At 45.8% G+C, this 17,188-nt stretch overlaps 1 protein-coding gene across 1 annotated transcript in view; it reads left to right on the top strand.

Annotated features, from left to right (window-relative positions):
* Positions 1 to 17,188, top strand: part of INPP5D (inositol polyphosphate-5-phosphatase D) — a gene marked incomplete at its 5' end in the record, with an annotated part of 480,457 nt that overhangs the window by 149,239 nt on the left and 314,030 nt on the right. Inside the window, 2 exons of the mRNA XM_086949164.1 lie at positions 520 to 607; positions 2,907 to 2,987. Coding sequence (XP_086805290.1) covers positions 520 to 607; positions 2,907 to 2,987 — 169 coding nt within the window. The remainder of the gene's footprint in view (positions 1 to 519; positions 608 to 2,906; positions 2,988 to 17,188) is intronic.

Genomic DNA, 17,188 nt, shown 5'->3' with positions numbered 1-17,188 from the left:
CAGATATTATTTGTGTAGCCACACAAGACCCTGGAGTCTGGATGTTCCCTTCTCATGATGTATTCACAAAGAATCTGGGGGTTTGGATGATCCTGTGTCATGGTCTACTTCTCTAATGCATGAAGGGTGCAGTGATCCACTTTCATGTTCTGCTAGCCTGTGACCCGGAGCTCTAATTGATCTGCTGTGATGTTGTCCTTGCATATAACTCTGGGACTAGGTGATCTCCTGTAAATATGTACTCATATAAGATCCTGGGCTCGGAGAGATAACTTGCCACTGAGTACAATTAGATTGCATGTCATTGATTACATATCCATCTTAGGACCTAGTTGATAGCCTATCAGTGGGAACAATCATCTAAGCTGGTTGTAGATAGGCCCAGATATCATCAACTGAGTGCCATCGTCTCAACAAAATTCTTTCTATGGAGTGTGACTATAGGTCACTGCTTGTTACATTTATTTCTATTTCCTGCATGTTTATGAACTTTTTGTTGGCGGGATTGTGTCTTTCCAGTGAACTGAACCGTACCCTGCCCATATTGGAATCCCTGCAGAGGCTCTTCGACCAGCAGCTCTCTCCCACATCCCATCAGCGTTCCCAAGTGAGTAGACCCACTGCATTGAGACATAAGCTGACTAACATATAACTTTGAATTGACACAGCATGATGCATTGATGACTTTTTGCAAGCCAGGGAAGATGTCCGAGTCACTTGTGAATGGGTCTACACCACTTTGGATTATACTGGCAAAGAATTAATTTTTCAGTCGATCCTTACAGTGCTGTCCTGAGATGGGCTCACACCATTCAAGCAGCATCTGAGGCACATATTTCTCTGAATTGCCAATTGGTATGTGTTGACTCCTTATCAAGACCCAGTGACATGTTCCCTTTCACCAGTAAGTGGGCCCAATTGGTTCAGATCAGACATTGGGATGTAAGGCACCTCAGTTCTTCCTTCCTGCTCCTCTTCACTGTCGGCAACAGCCCTCAAAGCAGTGTTTTCTTTAGCAAGCCACTTCATTTCCTTTCAGTGTCAGCAAGTTTGAGTTGCTGTGAAATAATAGGATGAATTATAAGAATGACATCCATTCAATCCAAGACGTTCAAGATGGGCAATTCATACTCAGCCAAGTGTCAGAGAGTAACTGCCATTCAATTAGATACCCGCATCTTGATATGCCCGCCTCTGGTTACTCGTTTTGTGGGTACATCCATTTTTTATTTTTTTTAGTAATGTCGCTTTGCATCTTTTAGTAATGGATTTAGGGCCATATGTATCAAAAAGTCATTTTGCGATTCTCAAATAGCGATTTTTTTGTGAATCACTATTTGAGAATCGCAAAATGCAATGTATGAAGGATTTGCAATAAATTTTGCGAATCCTACATATTCCTTAATTGTGAATCTAAAATTGCAATTTGCAATTAAGGAATTCCTCCCCATTCATTCCTATGGGCCTAGGAGGCCCATAGGAATGAATGGAAAGACATTCTCAATTTGCGATTAGCAATTAGCGAATCGCAAATCGAGAATGCAATTTCAAGGGTGCAAGGGTGTCAATAGGACACCCTGTTGCGCCCCTGAAATAAGCATGGGTGCACATGTGGCGCACATGCATGCCCTAAGGGCATGTATGTGCGTCACATTGCACTTTGAAAAATGCAAAAAAGTGCATTTTTCAAAGAAATCGCAAATTACCACCAACTTGAAGTTGGTGGTAATTTGCGATTCCTTAAGGCCAATTTGCACTTTTTTGGTGCTTCTTACATTGCATTTAAGGAATCGCAAAATTTGTGATTCCTTAAATGCAATCGCAAAATATGGTATCGCAAATTTTGCGATTTCTTATTTTGCCCGCAGATTTGCATCATACATACCATTTGGCAAATTTGCGATCGCAAACGTTAATGCAAATCTGCTTGATACATAAGCCCATAGATTGCGCAGGGGGTGCAATCAGTGGTGTGGAATATGGAAGGATAATGTTTGATTCTGAATTATAATTTCAGTATATATAAGAGCAAAGATTGTCTACATGAGATTTGCTGATTGCCTGCAACGAGGCTGACATTTAAGTTTGTGGTGTTCTGATTTGAAGCCATATGTTTAGATCAAATCCTCAAATTTTACACACCAAGCTTGGCAGCTTTCCTTTCGTCCCTCCTATTATTAACTATGTGCAGTATTTGGCCCATACAGTTTTTGATATCCAGACCTTGTGAAGAGATGGGAGAGAAGGCTTTGTCAATCAGTGGGTATGAAATACCAAGTAGGACTGCCTCAGTTATCTGTTGTGTTTAATCACAAAAATCTACCCCTTCTCCCTGTTCACCACCCAGTAGTAAGTACTACTGTAACTGTTTATCTTCTTGTCTTTTCTTCTCTTAAGTGTATTCGCCCAGATGTGACTAGGAGCTAAAAGAGGCCCTGGGTGGTTTAACATGCGCCCATCTTGCACAAGAGTGACCCTTTTTGGCACTGGGGCAGGGTTTTCTAGTTCCCAAACATATTTTTAAAAATGTTATTAATTTCACACCACTATTTTCCAATTGCATTGGCTGAGGTCTACATGAAATTTTGAAGAAACCCTATTGCAATATTTACTTCACAGTCTAGGACAGTATGCAGGATAATCATGTATGTGAAACAACAAATCATGTATATATGAAGTTGCATGCTTCATTCAGGGCTGCATTCATGACTGAATGAACTGAGCATCTCTCACCCTCTTCATCCCCTAAAGATTCCATTGCCTTCCAGCAGGGTGTCCCACATAGGAAAGTCAGCCATGATGGCCGCTTGCCGCTAATGTGCACTCAATCAATATTTAGTTATCATGAATGGGACAGATCTGATTAAAATCTACGATTTTCTGACTCCCTCTCTGAATATTTGCAGCAGTCTGGAGATTCAGTCCCGGCCACCGTACTTTCGAAGTTGAACCTGCTGGTCCCTCTTCTCTCCAGCATTGAGGACAAGGTAGGTGGTGTGTGCTTGTGGGCAAATGTACACTGTGGGGAGAAAAGGGATCTAGAGGTATAGTATCTTCCTTTTGCCTCGTTCTTGGAAAAAGGCGTCTGATTCTGTATAAGGATGTTTCCACATGTTGCATCTCTTTAGGCACACATCATTTCCAAACTGGCCAATCACCACTGACTTTGCACGTGGATCACAACAAATCAGATAAGTACAGCACCAAAGAAACAGATACCCTGGAGGCTGGGTATGTACAGTGGGGAGTATTATAAGTAGACTACTTCAACTAAGACTGGATAGACACCACTGTGAAACTGACCATAGAACATTAGAACTAGACATTGAAGTAGATGCATGGAAAATTGAAGATTTGTTTGACATCTTGTAATCTATTTTAGTCTCATTACTAAATTGACAGGGCCCGGTGTCCGCCTGGTCTACATCTGCAGTTGTAGTGATAGTTAATAGTGACTGCAACATCTGCCACAAGAGAAAGAAAGTCACATTCCTGGTGACAAATAAAAAACAATTTTTCTCTCTTGATAGAGTGGTATGGCTTATGATGCAGTTTAATGATACAAAGCTCTGTAGACTACCAAACTATAAGTAACCACTTCTATCTGTATCTCTGTAGGTCTGTAGTTTCATCTTTTAATACTGTTAGTATGTTGCTTAGAAGTACTTAATGGCTCTTAGCAATCTTGGTCTGGTCACCCTATAGGTCTGGCCAACCAAAGGTTATCATCAAGAAAGGCAAACTCACTTCCAAAATGGGTTTGATTCCTTTGTCTTTTTTTTTAGCAAGGCAAAAGCAGACAGCTATCAACAAAACGAAGAGACTGATATCAGAACCTAACAAATTTGAAAGCTGAAATTAGAGGTAGGATGAGTATCAGAGCTCAGTTACAAATAGGTAAACCAGATCCCTCTTTTCTTGAGATATAGCGAAATGAACTTTGAGGTTTCTATGGATGTCTTGAAAATGTGCTCACAAAAAAATATATAGTAAGAGAACCATGCAGGATACCTCCATGTTGGAACAGTTCTCCAGGTTTTAGGGATCAAAGGCCAATGTGTACGAAAACCTTTTGCATCTCTTAACGGTGCAATTCTCTATTTCAGGCCGCTAGGAAATGCAAAATGACCTTTCAATATGTACATATGCCGCATCGCAAAATTCGATTTCTATCCAATTGGAAATCACATTTTGGGAATCGCAAACAGAGATTTCCTATTTGCGATTCGGCACCCGCATGTACATAGGATTTCCTAATTTCGGCTAGACGCAAAATGGCCATTTAAGAAATGTAGTTTCCAACTTATTGGATGTGGTAGTAACCAGGTGCCTTTTTTTGCAAACTTAAAAAAGGCACCCAAAATGCATCAAATGAGGTCACCCTTTGTTTAAACATTCTCTTCTTCTCCTTCTCCTCTGCCGCCGTGCTCCTAGGATGTGCATCCACCTCAATTTAGCATAGAGTGCTGCGATTATGAAAGTTGGTATTGTATTTACAGTGAGCTTTTACACTTTGCACCTGGATTAACCATGATACTAAATTGCACATGCGTTTTTGGTATTTTTGCGTCTATTTACAATTTGCAATAGTTTAGTACATACAAATGATAAATTGCTAATTTCAAATAACAAATTCCGAAATGCGTATAAAAATCACAAATTAGGATATTGGTATTCGGTCCGCTACATAATTTTACTAAGCCTAGTTTTAGCAACAGAGTACATCACAGTAGCCCATTTCATTGATTGCATACCACTTGGCGATTCCTTTGTCATTCATGCCTTAGGTCCTCTAGTCTGCTTCTTTCTTTCTAGATTATGGAAATGTACTCTGGGTCAGCCTCTCAAACAAGCAGAATCCATGCAGAAATTGCATCAGGGCCTAAAAAAAAGACATGAACGTGTTACAAACCAGCAGATATCCCCAATGCTGACTCACATTAAAAAACATAAGAGGTAACTCAGAACCAGGCAGGTTCGTCCACCAGTCTGCCAGGTTATTTGAAACCCTTTCCTCTGTAATCCAGGCAAAAGACTGCCCACCTTTGGCACAGTTGGAGTTCGAACCAAGGCTGTGGCATGAGCAAAAGTATAATTCAGGAAATCAGAACAGAAGAATAATAAACGTCATTACCCCAACACGTAGGGGCCATCCCATTTTCTCGAATAGTTATTCATCATCCTCTTTGCTAATATAATTTGCAAATGTCCAAACAAATATTAAGTAATTGTGCTGCTCCTATTTCCCATCTAAAGGTCAATCAAGACAACACATCAAGATAATTATTTCTTCTCAGATGGACACATCACAATCTTTTTGTTTTCATCATCTTTCTTCTAGATTACTCCAAGAACTTGATTTCATCATGATATTTGCTTCGTCTGTTTTCTAATTCTATGTGTGCTATCTTTCTCTTCAGTCCCCTTTTTACCTGGGCAAGTTTATAACATTTATAAATTACAAACAGGGTTAATCCACAAAGTGCAATTATGATTAAAGGTCTCAAAACGCTTCCAACAATTCCACTTCCTAAGTTTCCAAACCATCTGCCTAGAGCGAAAAATCCATTCCCTATTGCTTTCAAAGCACCTGTTGCTTCCAGCCCTTTGAAAACTCTCTTCAGGTTAGTAATGTTCTTAATATATCTCAAGGGCCACATGTATCATTGTTTCAAATGGCGATTACCTAATTATGATTCTTTGTGAACCGCAATTAGGTAATCGCTTTTTGAATGTATGAAACTCCATGAGTTTCATTTAGCATCAAACAGCCAAATATGTCCATTCAGGTGAGGAATATCTTCGACAGGGTACTCTAGCTCTTTTCAGACCCCCCAGGATATTGCGGCATGGATTAGCAAATTTTGCGGCACAAATACGGAAATTTAGCGGCACAAATATGGAAATTTAGCTGCATTTTTGCGGCACTGTATTTTACTCATGAGCATTCATTTTCAGCCTTAAATCAATAGAAAATGTTTTAGCAGAGTATTCAACTTTAAAATAGATATGTTTAAAGTTCTGCCACGGAAGCACAGATCCAATCCTAACCTCGTTTAAGGGGGGTCCTATTTCTCCCCGTGATGTTCTAGCACCCTTGTACGCACCCCCGCTGGGGGTACCGCTGCCTCCTGGACCAATGAGGCAAGACACCTCTTCCTCAGGTGCCCTAGGGCTCAGGGTCTTAGTGGGTGGAGGTGCATTGCCACGGCTAATGTAAGAATGTTAAATATTGCTCAAAGCCATGGTGGACATACTGAGTCCAATAGATGGGAAAACATGTAATGTTTTGTTCACTGTTAGTGAATATTGTAATATGCTACAGGATGGATCTGTTCTAACCTTAAACTGAGATGGGAGATGCAATGTATGTGCTTTTTGTAAGTTCAGTAATATTATGTACCAATAAAAAGATTATCAAAATAAAATAAATAGTGCTCCACGCCAATCAGTGGCATAGGGTGGGTGGTGGGTGTGAGCCCTCATAGAATACAGCCCCCACCTCAATGTGACTTACAGGTGATGTGTGTACAGTCTACATCCCAAATATGAGACTCTCCCCACCTCCTCTGCGAGCAACCCCCTCCCCAGCCTTTTGGCACAGAGATCTTTTTGTTACTTACAGCTCGTACCTTGCAATCTTTCTAATACAGCTGAATGCTTTCCAGTATGGATGATAGGGGACTCTTACACCTTGTAACCCTTTTTTCCAAATGCAACTTGATATACATTTGAGTCACATGTGTTTGATTTTTTTGTCTCTGTTAATATGTGGGTGTGATGCTAATAATTTGTAAGTGCATTTTAAATTGTTGTGTAATTAGTCACACAGCTCCCCCTCATTTCAGATCAGAAATGCAATTTAATACAGTACTTAGATACTTTCAGGCTCACTGTGCTTATTAACTTCAAAAGTTGACGGAGGTTTCGCGTCCATTTTATGCAAGGGCACTGGAATTATTTGCAAGGTAGGCACAAATTAAGCAGGTGCACTGTCTAAATTCATCAACACAAGCAAAATATGTGGCGTAACGTGTGACATTTTGTGACAGTAGTTTTGTAATTTTTACTTTTTAACACTCTCTGGGCAGAAGTGTCATCTTAATACTATCAGTTTGACACCTAAATACTGCAATGAGCGACTAAAAAGGCCTAGAGAGACTATCTGAACCGCAGGATGTGCCTTCCACGCAGAGCAGTAGTAAGCCTCTCCTGGTGAGCTTTCCCTTTTCTAGACTCCTCCACCTGCCAGACCTTCTCCCTGCTTCGTCTCCTCCTGACATCGGTCTCCTGAGGCGGAAAGCCGGGAGCGCCAAGACGCTTTTAAAAATTGTTTACTTGCGATATTTGTGCATTTTTAACTCTTACCTTCACTTATCTCACCACCCTTGGCACCCTAAACAGCGGTAGCGCTGCAACGACACCCACAGCTTCTTCGCCAATTTCGAGGGCGAGGCGCGTCCGAAGACACGCCCCCTCTACTGGCCACGCCCCCCACGAGGCATATAAATAAAGCGCCGTCGCTTTACTTCTTGTTGACATCGGTCTCCTGAGGCGGAAAGCCGGGAGCGCCAAGACGCTTTTAAAAATTGTTTACTTGCGATATTTGTGCATTTTTAACTCTTACCTTCACTTATCTCACCACCCTTGGCACCCTAAACAGCGGTAGCGCTGCAACGACACCCACAGCTTCTTCGCCAATTTCGAGGGCGAGGCGCGTCCGAAGACACGCCCCCTCTACTGGCCACGCCCCCCACGAGGCATATAAATAAAGCGCCGTCGCTTTACTTCTTGTTGACATCGGTCTCCTGAGGCGGAAAGCCGGGAGCGCCAAGACGCTTTTAAAAATTGTTTACTTGCGATATTTGTGCATTTTTAACTCTTACCTTCACTTATCTCACCACCCTTGGCACCCTAAACAGCGGTAGCGCTGCAACGACACCCACAGCTTCTTCGCCAATTTCGAGGGCGAGGCGCGTCCGAAGACACGCCCCTCTACTGGCCACGCCCCCCACGAGGCATATAAATAAAGCGCCGTCGCTTTACTTCTTGTTGACATCGGTCTCCTGAGGCGGAAAGCCGGGAGCGCCAAGACGCTTTTAAAAATTGTTTACTTGCGATATTTGTGCATTTTTAACTCTTACCTTCACTTATCTCACCACCCTTGGCACCCTAAACAGCGGTAGCGCTGCAACGACACCCACAGCTTCTTCGCCAATTTCGAGGGCGAGGCGCGTCCGAAGACACGCCCCCTCTACTGGCCACGCCCCCCACGAGGCATATAAATAAAGCGCCGTCGCTTTACTTCTTGTTGACATCGGTCTCCTGAGGCGGAAAGCCGGGAGCGCCAAGACGCTTTTAAAAATTGTTTACTTGCGATATTTGTGCATTTTTAACTCTTACCTTCACTTATCTCACCACCCTTGGCACCCTAAACAGCGGTAGCGCTGCAACGACACCCACAGCTTCTTCGCCAATTTCGAGGGCGAGGCGCGTCCGAAGACACGCCCCCTCTACTGGCCACGCCCCCCACGAGGCATATAAATAAAGCGCCGTCGCTTTACTTCTTGTTGACATCGGTCTCCTGAGGCGGAAAGCCGGGAGCGCCAAGACGCTTTTAAAAATTGTTTACTTGCGATATTTGTGCATTTTTAACTCTTACCTTCACTTATCTCACCACCCTTGGCACCCTAAACAGCGGTAGCGCTGCAACGACACCCACAGCTTCTTCGCCAATTTCGAGGGCGAGGCGCGTCCGAAGACACGCCCCCTCTACTGGCCACGCCCCCCACGAGGCATATAAATAAAGCGCCGTCGCTTTACTTCTTGTTGACATCGGTCTCCTGAGGCGGAAAGCCGGGAGCGCCAAGACGCTTTTAAAAATTGTTTACTTGCGATATTTGTGCATTTTTAACTCTTACCTTCACTTATCTCACCACCCTTGGCACCCTAAACAGCGGTAGCGCTGCAACGACACCCACAGCTTCTTCGCCAATTTCGAGGGCGAGGCGCGTCCGAAGACACGCCCCCTCTACTGGCCACGCCCCCTTAAACGCTCTGACTCCCCCGTATAAAGCATGTGCCTGGGCAGGAAGCGCAGCGGACGAGCGCAGCGGGAGCGCCGTTTGCGCGCCGAAGGCGCGCCTAAGGCAAGCCCGTCTGCGCCCGTCCGCGCCAGACCGAGCCCAGAGCCTAGACCCCAGGCTAGTAACAATGGCCCTAGGTTAACATATTCACTCAATACCCTGTACCAGCTCAGGGAATCGGTCACCACTGGATGTAAGGAAACTATCATGCCAGAAACCGACTCTCTGGGCTGCTCAAACTGCGAATACAGGTTATCCCCGTCCCCCCAACCTGAACCTGCACATCTCGAAATGGCCCTGTTGAATTGTAGGTCACTCCCAAAGCACCAGACAGAAATTCACTTACTACTAGCAGAGCTTGGCTTAGACGCCCTGTTTTTAACAGAAACGTGGCTTTCCCCTAGCACAGATCCAGACATCATTCAAGCACTCCCCCCCGGATACCTTATCAAAACTCTTAATAGACCGAAGGGTATTGGTGGAGGGATTGCGATCATCTACCGGGATAATCTTTTATGCCAACTTAAAGATAGCCCCATTCTGGATAGTGAAAACATTCTGTTCTCCCTTCACCTGCCACCATCTACGACACTCTCTGGTGCCCTAATCTACCGCCCTCCGGGACAGGTAGGGGGTTTCATAGACTCACTCACGGACGTCATCTCCTCTCGGGCTTGTGTTACCCCTAATTTTACAATTCTTGGAGACTTAAATCTCCACTTCAACGATCATAGCAATAAACTTGCAACTGACCTAAAAGCCGATCTGGCTTCCCTCAATCTTCACCTCCTTAACAAAGAACCCACCCATACGAAAGGTCGACTACTTGACCCAATCTTTTCCAACCTCTCCACCCTTACGGTCCAAACTCCTCTTCCCCTCCCCTGGTCAGACCACTTCCTGGTCCCTTTTAAATTACAACTTACAGGCAAATTGCCTGACATCCCCCTTCCCCAACTCCCCTCTCGGCCCTGGAAAAAACTGGACACAACCTTGTGGGATCAAGCACTGACGGCTACGACCCCCTTAGTAGACCAAAACCCCTCGTCAGCTGAAATCCAACTTCATAACTGGATAAAAGACTCCCTCGACTCAGTCTTACCTTTTAAAACTCTCCCATCCAGTAGGAAATCGTCCAAACTGCCTTGGTTCACAGAGGAACTTCGTGAATTAAGAAGAAAGGGAAAAAAGCTCGAACGCCGTTGGAGGAAAAACTGGAATACAAACGATAAAAGTGACTACAGAACCCATATTAGACTATACAAAAACGCATTAAAAACTGCACAGGCCAATTTCTTTGAGGAGAAAATAGCTTCAGCCGCTAACTCCGCGAGAGAGACCTACAGAATTGTGAAACTCCTCACCAAAATACAAGACCCTCCATCCCCCCCTGATGTGGACGGTGCAAATTGCAACAAAATGGCAGAGTTCTTCTCGGCAAAAATTACAAAAATCCTAACCTCCCTTCCAACCCCAGTGACAATTCAAGCACTACCAGGCCCCTCCCCTCTCCAAGACACCCCGAGACTAACCTCTTTCTCCCAAATCTCCATCAAAACGTTCCTCAACGTCTTACAGAAAGTCAAAAGTGGCTCCCCATCAGACCCAGCCCCAATTAGTAAATTGAAGCTAGTTGCCTCCACTATTGCTCCCCTATTTACCAAATTGATCAATGTTTCCTTTGAAAATGGTATAGTTCCGGAGAACTGGAAAAAAGCCACGGTCAAGGCCCTCATAAAGAAACCACACTTGGATCCCTCAGACCCCTCCAATTTCAGACCAATCTCGTTGCTTCCAGCTATGAGTAAAATAGCCGAACGAGTAGCAAATCGGCAACTCTCGGATTTTTTAGAGTCCAATAATCTTCTTCGCATGTCCCAGACAGGCTTTAGACCAGGACAGGGGACTGACACCGCTTTGTTAGCCGTTGTCGAGGAAGCCAGAGGCATACTGGACGCAGGAGGATCAGTGGCAGTGATCCTCCTCGACCTGAGTGCCGCCTTCGACACGGTGGACCATGCAACCCTTGTCCATCGCCTTGGTCTAATGGGAGTGGCCGACTCCGCCCTGGCCTGGTTATCATCCTTCCTCAAAAACAGGTCCTTCCAAGTAGCGGACGGGTACTCCATCTCCTCTGCTCAGCCTCTTGGGTGTGGTGTGCCGCAGGGATCTTCCCTGAGCCCCACACTCTTTAACGCTTACATGGCTCCCCTCGAGGATGTTGTAAAGCCGTACGGCATTAAATCAATAATGTATGCTGATGACACCCAGCTGATCGTCTCCCTTAATCAGGCGGACAATGCCCTGTCCAACCTAAGCAGCTGTCTAGAGGGGGTGCATCAATGGATGTGCGAATCAAGGCTAAAATTAAATGGGGAAAAATCAGAAATTCTCCTTTTAGGGACCCCCAACAAAATTCCCACTTCCCTTCCTTGGCCTCCGTGCATGGGAATACCTCCCATCCCCAAATCCGAAGTCAAGAGCTTAGGGATCTGGCTTGATCAGGATCTAAGCTTCAAAACTCAGGCGAGAAAAACGGCGGGAACTTGCTTCGGCCTGATAAAGATGGCTCGGAAGATCTTACATTTACTGCCACTCCAGTCCAGGAAACTCTTGCTGCAAGGGCTTGTGAACTCCAGACTGGACTACGGAAACGTCCTGTATCTGGGAGCCCCAGCTTCGGTGACCCACAGACTTCAATGCGCTCAGAACGCAGCGGCGAGAATCCTCACAGGTACTTCAACGAGGAACTCAGCTAAACCAGCTCTCAGAAGTCTACACTGGCTGCCAGTGAAGGAGAGGGTCAATTTTAAGACCCTGTGCATCACCCACAGAATTCTGCACAATGAGGGCCCTCCCATACTCAGGACATTGGTGACTCAACAACAGTCGAGTCGCCATCTTAGGTCCAACTCTCTTTCCCTCGCCAATGTCCCCAGAATCAGGAAGGCCAGATCAGGCGGTCGCCTGTTCTCCTATAATGCTCCTAGATTGTGGAACGCCCTCCCCCTTTCCCTGAGGCAAGAACACAACTACCTCAGGTTTAGGAAACGCCTTAAAACTCTACTGTTCCCCTGAGTTCACCTCCTGACCCTTCCTTCCCTCAGCTCCGTAGTCTTCTCCAGCGCCGGGATGCCCCAGGGTAGCTGCGCGCTTAAGAAAACATAAAATCAAATCAAATCAAATCAATCTCTGTCACCCTGGGCACTACCTTCACTTCCTCCTCTGCCATCACCTCCGTTTAACCTCCGCTCCCCACCTGTCTACACTCACTACCTCACCACTCCTGTAGAAGCAGTTTCTCTCTCTTTTACAGACCCTTTTATTATATCTCTCCTCTTCACTTGCCTCCCTATCTACTGGTCCCCCTCTCACACAAGGCCCTGTCTTCACAGCTCCCCCCTCCTCTCCAGCTCTCCTCCCCAGAACCTCCCTTCACAGCTCCCCCCTCCTCTCCAGCTCTCCTCCCCAGCACCTCCCTTCACAGCTCCCCTCTCCTTTCCAGCTCTCCTTCCCAGCACCTCCCTTCACAGCTCCCCCCTCCTCTCCAGCTCTCCTCCCCAGCACCTCCCTTCACAGCTCCCCCCTCCTCTCCAGCTCTCCTCCCCAGCACCTCCCTTCACAGCTCCCCCCTCCTCTCCAGCTCTCCTCCCCAGCACCTCCCTTCACAGCTCCCCCCTCCTCTCCAGCTCTCCTCCCCAGCACCTCCCTTCACAGCTCCCCCCTCCTCTCCAGCTCTCCTCCCCAGCACCTCCCTTCACAGCTCCCCCCTCCTCTCCAGCTCTCCTCCCCAGCACCTCCCTTCACAGCTCCCCCCTCCTCTCCAGCTCTCCTCCCCAGCGCCTCCCTTCACAGCTCCCCCTCCTCTACAGCTCTCCTCCACAGCACCTCCCTTCACAGCTCCCCCCTCCTCTCCAGCTCTCCTCCCCAGCACCTCCCTTCACAGCTCCCCCCTCCTCTCCAGCTCTCCTCCCCAGCACCTCCCTTCACAGCTCCCCCCTCCTCTCCAGCACCTCTCCTCACTGGCCCCTCTACCTACAGAAAGGGAGCAGAGGATGAGAAGGGGCCTGGGATTTCAAAGGTCACTGAAGCCAAAGTGACGTGCCTAAAAAATATGACCTGCCTGCTAATTGTGATGAGCGGGCTTGCCACACGCACAGCCAGAGACTGGTTGCGTTGACTGTGCTTGTGGCAGTGTAGATGGAGGAAGGATAAATATGACGACGAACATGCGTTCATTCCAGCAGGTAGCGCTACCTGATAACTTGCATTACAAAAACAGCATTATCAAGAGGGCAAAATAAACGATCATTTAAATTAAATGCAGCAATCGGCGCTACCTTTCATTCAAGCAGCTCCCAACTACTCTGCTCCTCCTTTCTCCACTGATGTTTGTGGACCCCATGTGCCGAATGGTGTACGGAAACACTTAATGACGTATTTGCGTACATCCAATGAGAAGCCACCATTTTTTTTAAATTGCAGCTGGGACACCTATTTTGCGGCCGAAATGTAAAATATCGCGGCAATCGCGCTTTTCTGCTGATTTCGCGATTTTTTCATGAATCGCGAAATCACGAAAAGCTGGAGGGTCTGTCTTTTGGATCTCCTTTCTGCTAGCCCTTCCTCATCGTCACTTAGGCCAGATCCTTCAGCATCTCCTGGGATAGTGTATGGTACACACACTTCAGACAACCTCTGTACTCGTCTCACTTGTAATCTTGGCTACTGGTCTCCGGGCACTACTCACGTTACGGCTGCATGAGGCCCTTCGCCTGTGTCTGGATCTGGCACAGTCAACACGGCAGGATGATACCCTTCAATACCGACTTTAACTGTGGACTCTCTCAGAACCCATCTCTCAACCTGAGCAAGTGCTGTCCCAGCTCCTTGCTGCCCCCAGCAGCTTGAATAACCTTCTCCTCTTGTCTCACTGTAACCACTGGCACTTCAGGGGCAGGTGCTGTTATAACAAGAGGACAAGGGACTCAGCGAGTATGGGTGACATGCACCTAATTGGGAGACCTCTGCACTTCAAAGCTGTTGGAGAGACCAAGATGACTTGGTAAGGACCGCTCCACTGAGGTTCCAAGTATGACTTGCACACATGCTTCTTCACCATAACCCAGTTGCCAGGACTGAGGTCATGGCACTACTCCTGTTGAGGCAGGTCCTTAGCCTCTCCAATCTGATGAGACACAGAATGCACCACATCAGCCAGTCCTTTGCAGTAATCAAGATTCATGCCATCTGTAATGTTCACAAGCTCATTCGCAGGCACAGCTGGCAGTCTCAAGGCTCTGCCCATGATAATCTCATGTGGAGACACACCTATCCACCTATCCAGAGTCCTGCATAGGCTCATCAACACAAGAGGCAAGGCATCAGGCCACTTTAAAGATGTCAAGGCACACCTTAGCCAACCTGAATTTCAAAGTCCCATTGACCTGTTCTACAATACCGGATGCCTCTGGTTGCTAACTGCAATGTAGCCTCTATTTAACTTGTAATGTGGCACACAACATCTTCATGACCTCATTATTGAAATTAGTCCCTTGGTCTGACTCCAGAGAAGTTGGGAACCTGAAACATGGTATTAACTCCCTCAACAACAACATAGCCATTATTAGACAATCACTTCTCCTAGTCAGGTAAGCTTCATCCCAACCTGAAAAGATGCATACAATCACCAGGACATATCTCGGCCCATTGCACACAGGCATCTTGATAAAGTCCAGTTAAAGCCTGTTGACGGGACCACCTGATCTCCCTATGTGACTCATTGTTACTCGTGCTCTCCTGCCTACATTCTGCTGCTAACACACAACTCATATGTGACACAACTCTTCAGCCACCAGTCCAAACCTGGGGTTAAACCAAGTTTGCCTAAAGAAGCGCACCATGGCATCTCTACTGACATGTGCAGGTCCATGATGATGTCTCGCCATTGGGGACAACAAACTGTCTGGCAACACATATCTTCCATCTCCTGAAACCCAAATGGTGTCTTCATCTCTTCTGACGCAACCTGCTCAAACACAGCCTTGTTCTTCTGCTGACACTTCCTCCTGTAGCCTTTTAACTTCCTCCTATGTATCAGCTGTTGTTGGCAACCGGTTATAATTGGCCTCATCTGTTTCTTCATTTTGGTACTCTCCATGTAAAATATAAGCATTTAAGGCACAGTATCTGGCAAGTTCATTGCCATATCTATTACCCACAGTTATATAATCAATTTCATTGCGGTGTGCAGAGAACTTCGCGACCGCAATTTGTGCAGGTAGCTGAAGTGCCTTTAACAAATTGTGCACACTCTTCCCATTGCAGATTGGTGACCAAAGAAGTCATGAATCCAAGTTGTGACCACAACTGTCCGAAGTCTTGAACAACACCAAAGCCATACTGACTATCAGTGAAAATGGTTATTCTCAGCTGGTCTGAAACACAGCATGCTCTAGTAAGAGCAATCAATTTGGCCACTTGTGCAGAAAATACTTCTTAAAGCCAGGAGGCTTCGACCACACCAAGACAGTACAGACTACATAGGCAGTTCTCAGACTTGCTGTATGGTCTTGTAAAAAGGCGCCATCAACAAACAACACACAATCTGATTCAAACAGCAGCACATTATGTATGTCAAGTCTCAGCTTGGTGCATTGTTTAGTAACATCAAGACAGTCATGTTCAACTTCATCTTCAATGAAATCATTTCCAGGTACAGGTAAAAAAGGTGGCAAGATTAAGGGTAGTACATTACTTCAGTGTTATATTTTCTGCTACAAGTATGACTTGTTTATACTTAGTCAGGCCACTGTTGGTGAGGTACTTCATCCTGTTGTAAGTTAACAGAACTTCTACAGAATGGGGAAGAAAAACAGTCAGAGGATGACCTATAACAATGCTCGGACACTGGTTGATGCTCGCACCTATGTAACAGGTTTGAGACAGCCTGGCAAAGCTGCAGCTACTTGGTCAAGTGTAGCTGAAAAGTTAGCAACGGGTCTTTGAGCTTTCCCATGCATCTGTGTTAGCACTGACAGAGCACAGTCCTCCCTCTCATAGCAAAACAATGTATAACATTTATTGCAATCAGGCATTCCCAGTGCTGGTGAACAACAGACACTTTGTTTCAGCTCTAGGAAAGCATGCATGCAGATGTCAACCATGGTACCAGATCCCATACATCTCTGTGTGTCAGCCTCTGTAAAGACTTGGCCTCTGGGGAAACATTGGTAATCCACTGTTGACAATAGCCAACCATTCCCAAGAACATCCAGGCTTCTTTCTGGGTAGTTGGTGGATTCATTTTCAGAATCACCGAGATTCTTTCTTGGGACACCTCCTTGCTCCTTTCTCAATGTGATGTCCAAGGTAAAAGACCTCTTTCTTACGGTATTGCAACTTGGTCGGTATACTTTATGTCCATTCTCAGCTAAGTGGTTCAACAGAGCAATGGTATCTCATCTGCAAGCCTCCTGTGTGGTTGACGCCTCCAATAGGTCATAAATCTACTGGACCTGGACTTTAAGATAGGGCATTACCAGGCACTTTTTACGAATCTGGTTAAAGATGGACAGACTCTCCACATACCCTTTTAGGACTTGGCATCTTGCCAAAACACAGCTACCAAACTGAAATGCTAAGATGAACAGACTATCCTCATGCAACAGTTTGGAAAAGAAGGCTTGGTACAAACCAATGACAGTCAACCACTCGCCCGTACATGGAATCTGAAATAACATCATAGCTGTATTCGGTACCCTAGGACAAATAACGGACAACTATAGTGTTGATCCTTTTCGAATCCTGCACTCTGCAATAGTTGCTATTGGGTTTCGGCAAACCCAAAATGGGTGAGTTACATGGGCTCCCCATAATCTCCTTCTAATGCCTTGTTGAATCATTGTGTCAATCACAGGAGTAATCCCAGCAATTGTTTCATGGTTCAGATTATGTTGCAGGATTCTTGGATACTCAACATTGAGTTTCACTGTTATGCGGACAGGTTCAACACCTTTAATGAGACCTATATCCTTTCCTGAAAAGTCACAGACTTCAGGTAGCACAGCGTCTCAATTCTGGGGGAAGATCATCTTTTGTCA

Source organism: Lissotriton vulgaris, unplaced genomic scaffold (assembly GCF_964263255.1).
Source record: "Lissotriton vulgaris unplaced genomic scaffold, aLisVul1.2 SCAFFOLD_1234, whole genome shotgun sequence".
Classification (NCBI taxonomy): domain Eukaryota; kingdom Metazoa; phylum Chordata; class Amphibia; order Caudata; family Salamandridae; genus Lissotriton; species Lissotriton vulgaris.
The sequence above is the reverse complement of the archived record's forward strand: the minus strand, read 5'-3'. Positions and strand labels throughout refer to the sequence as shown.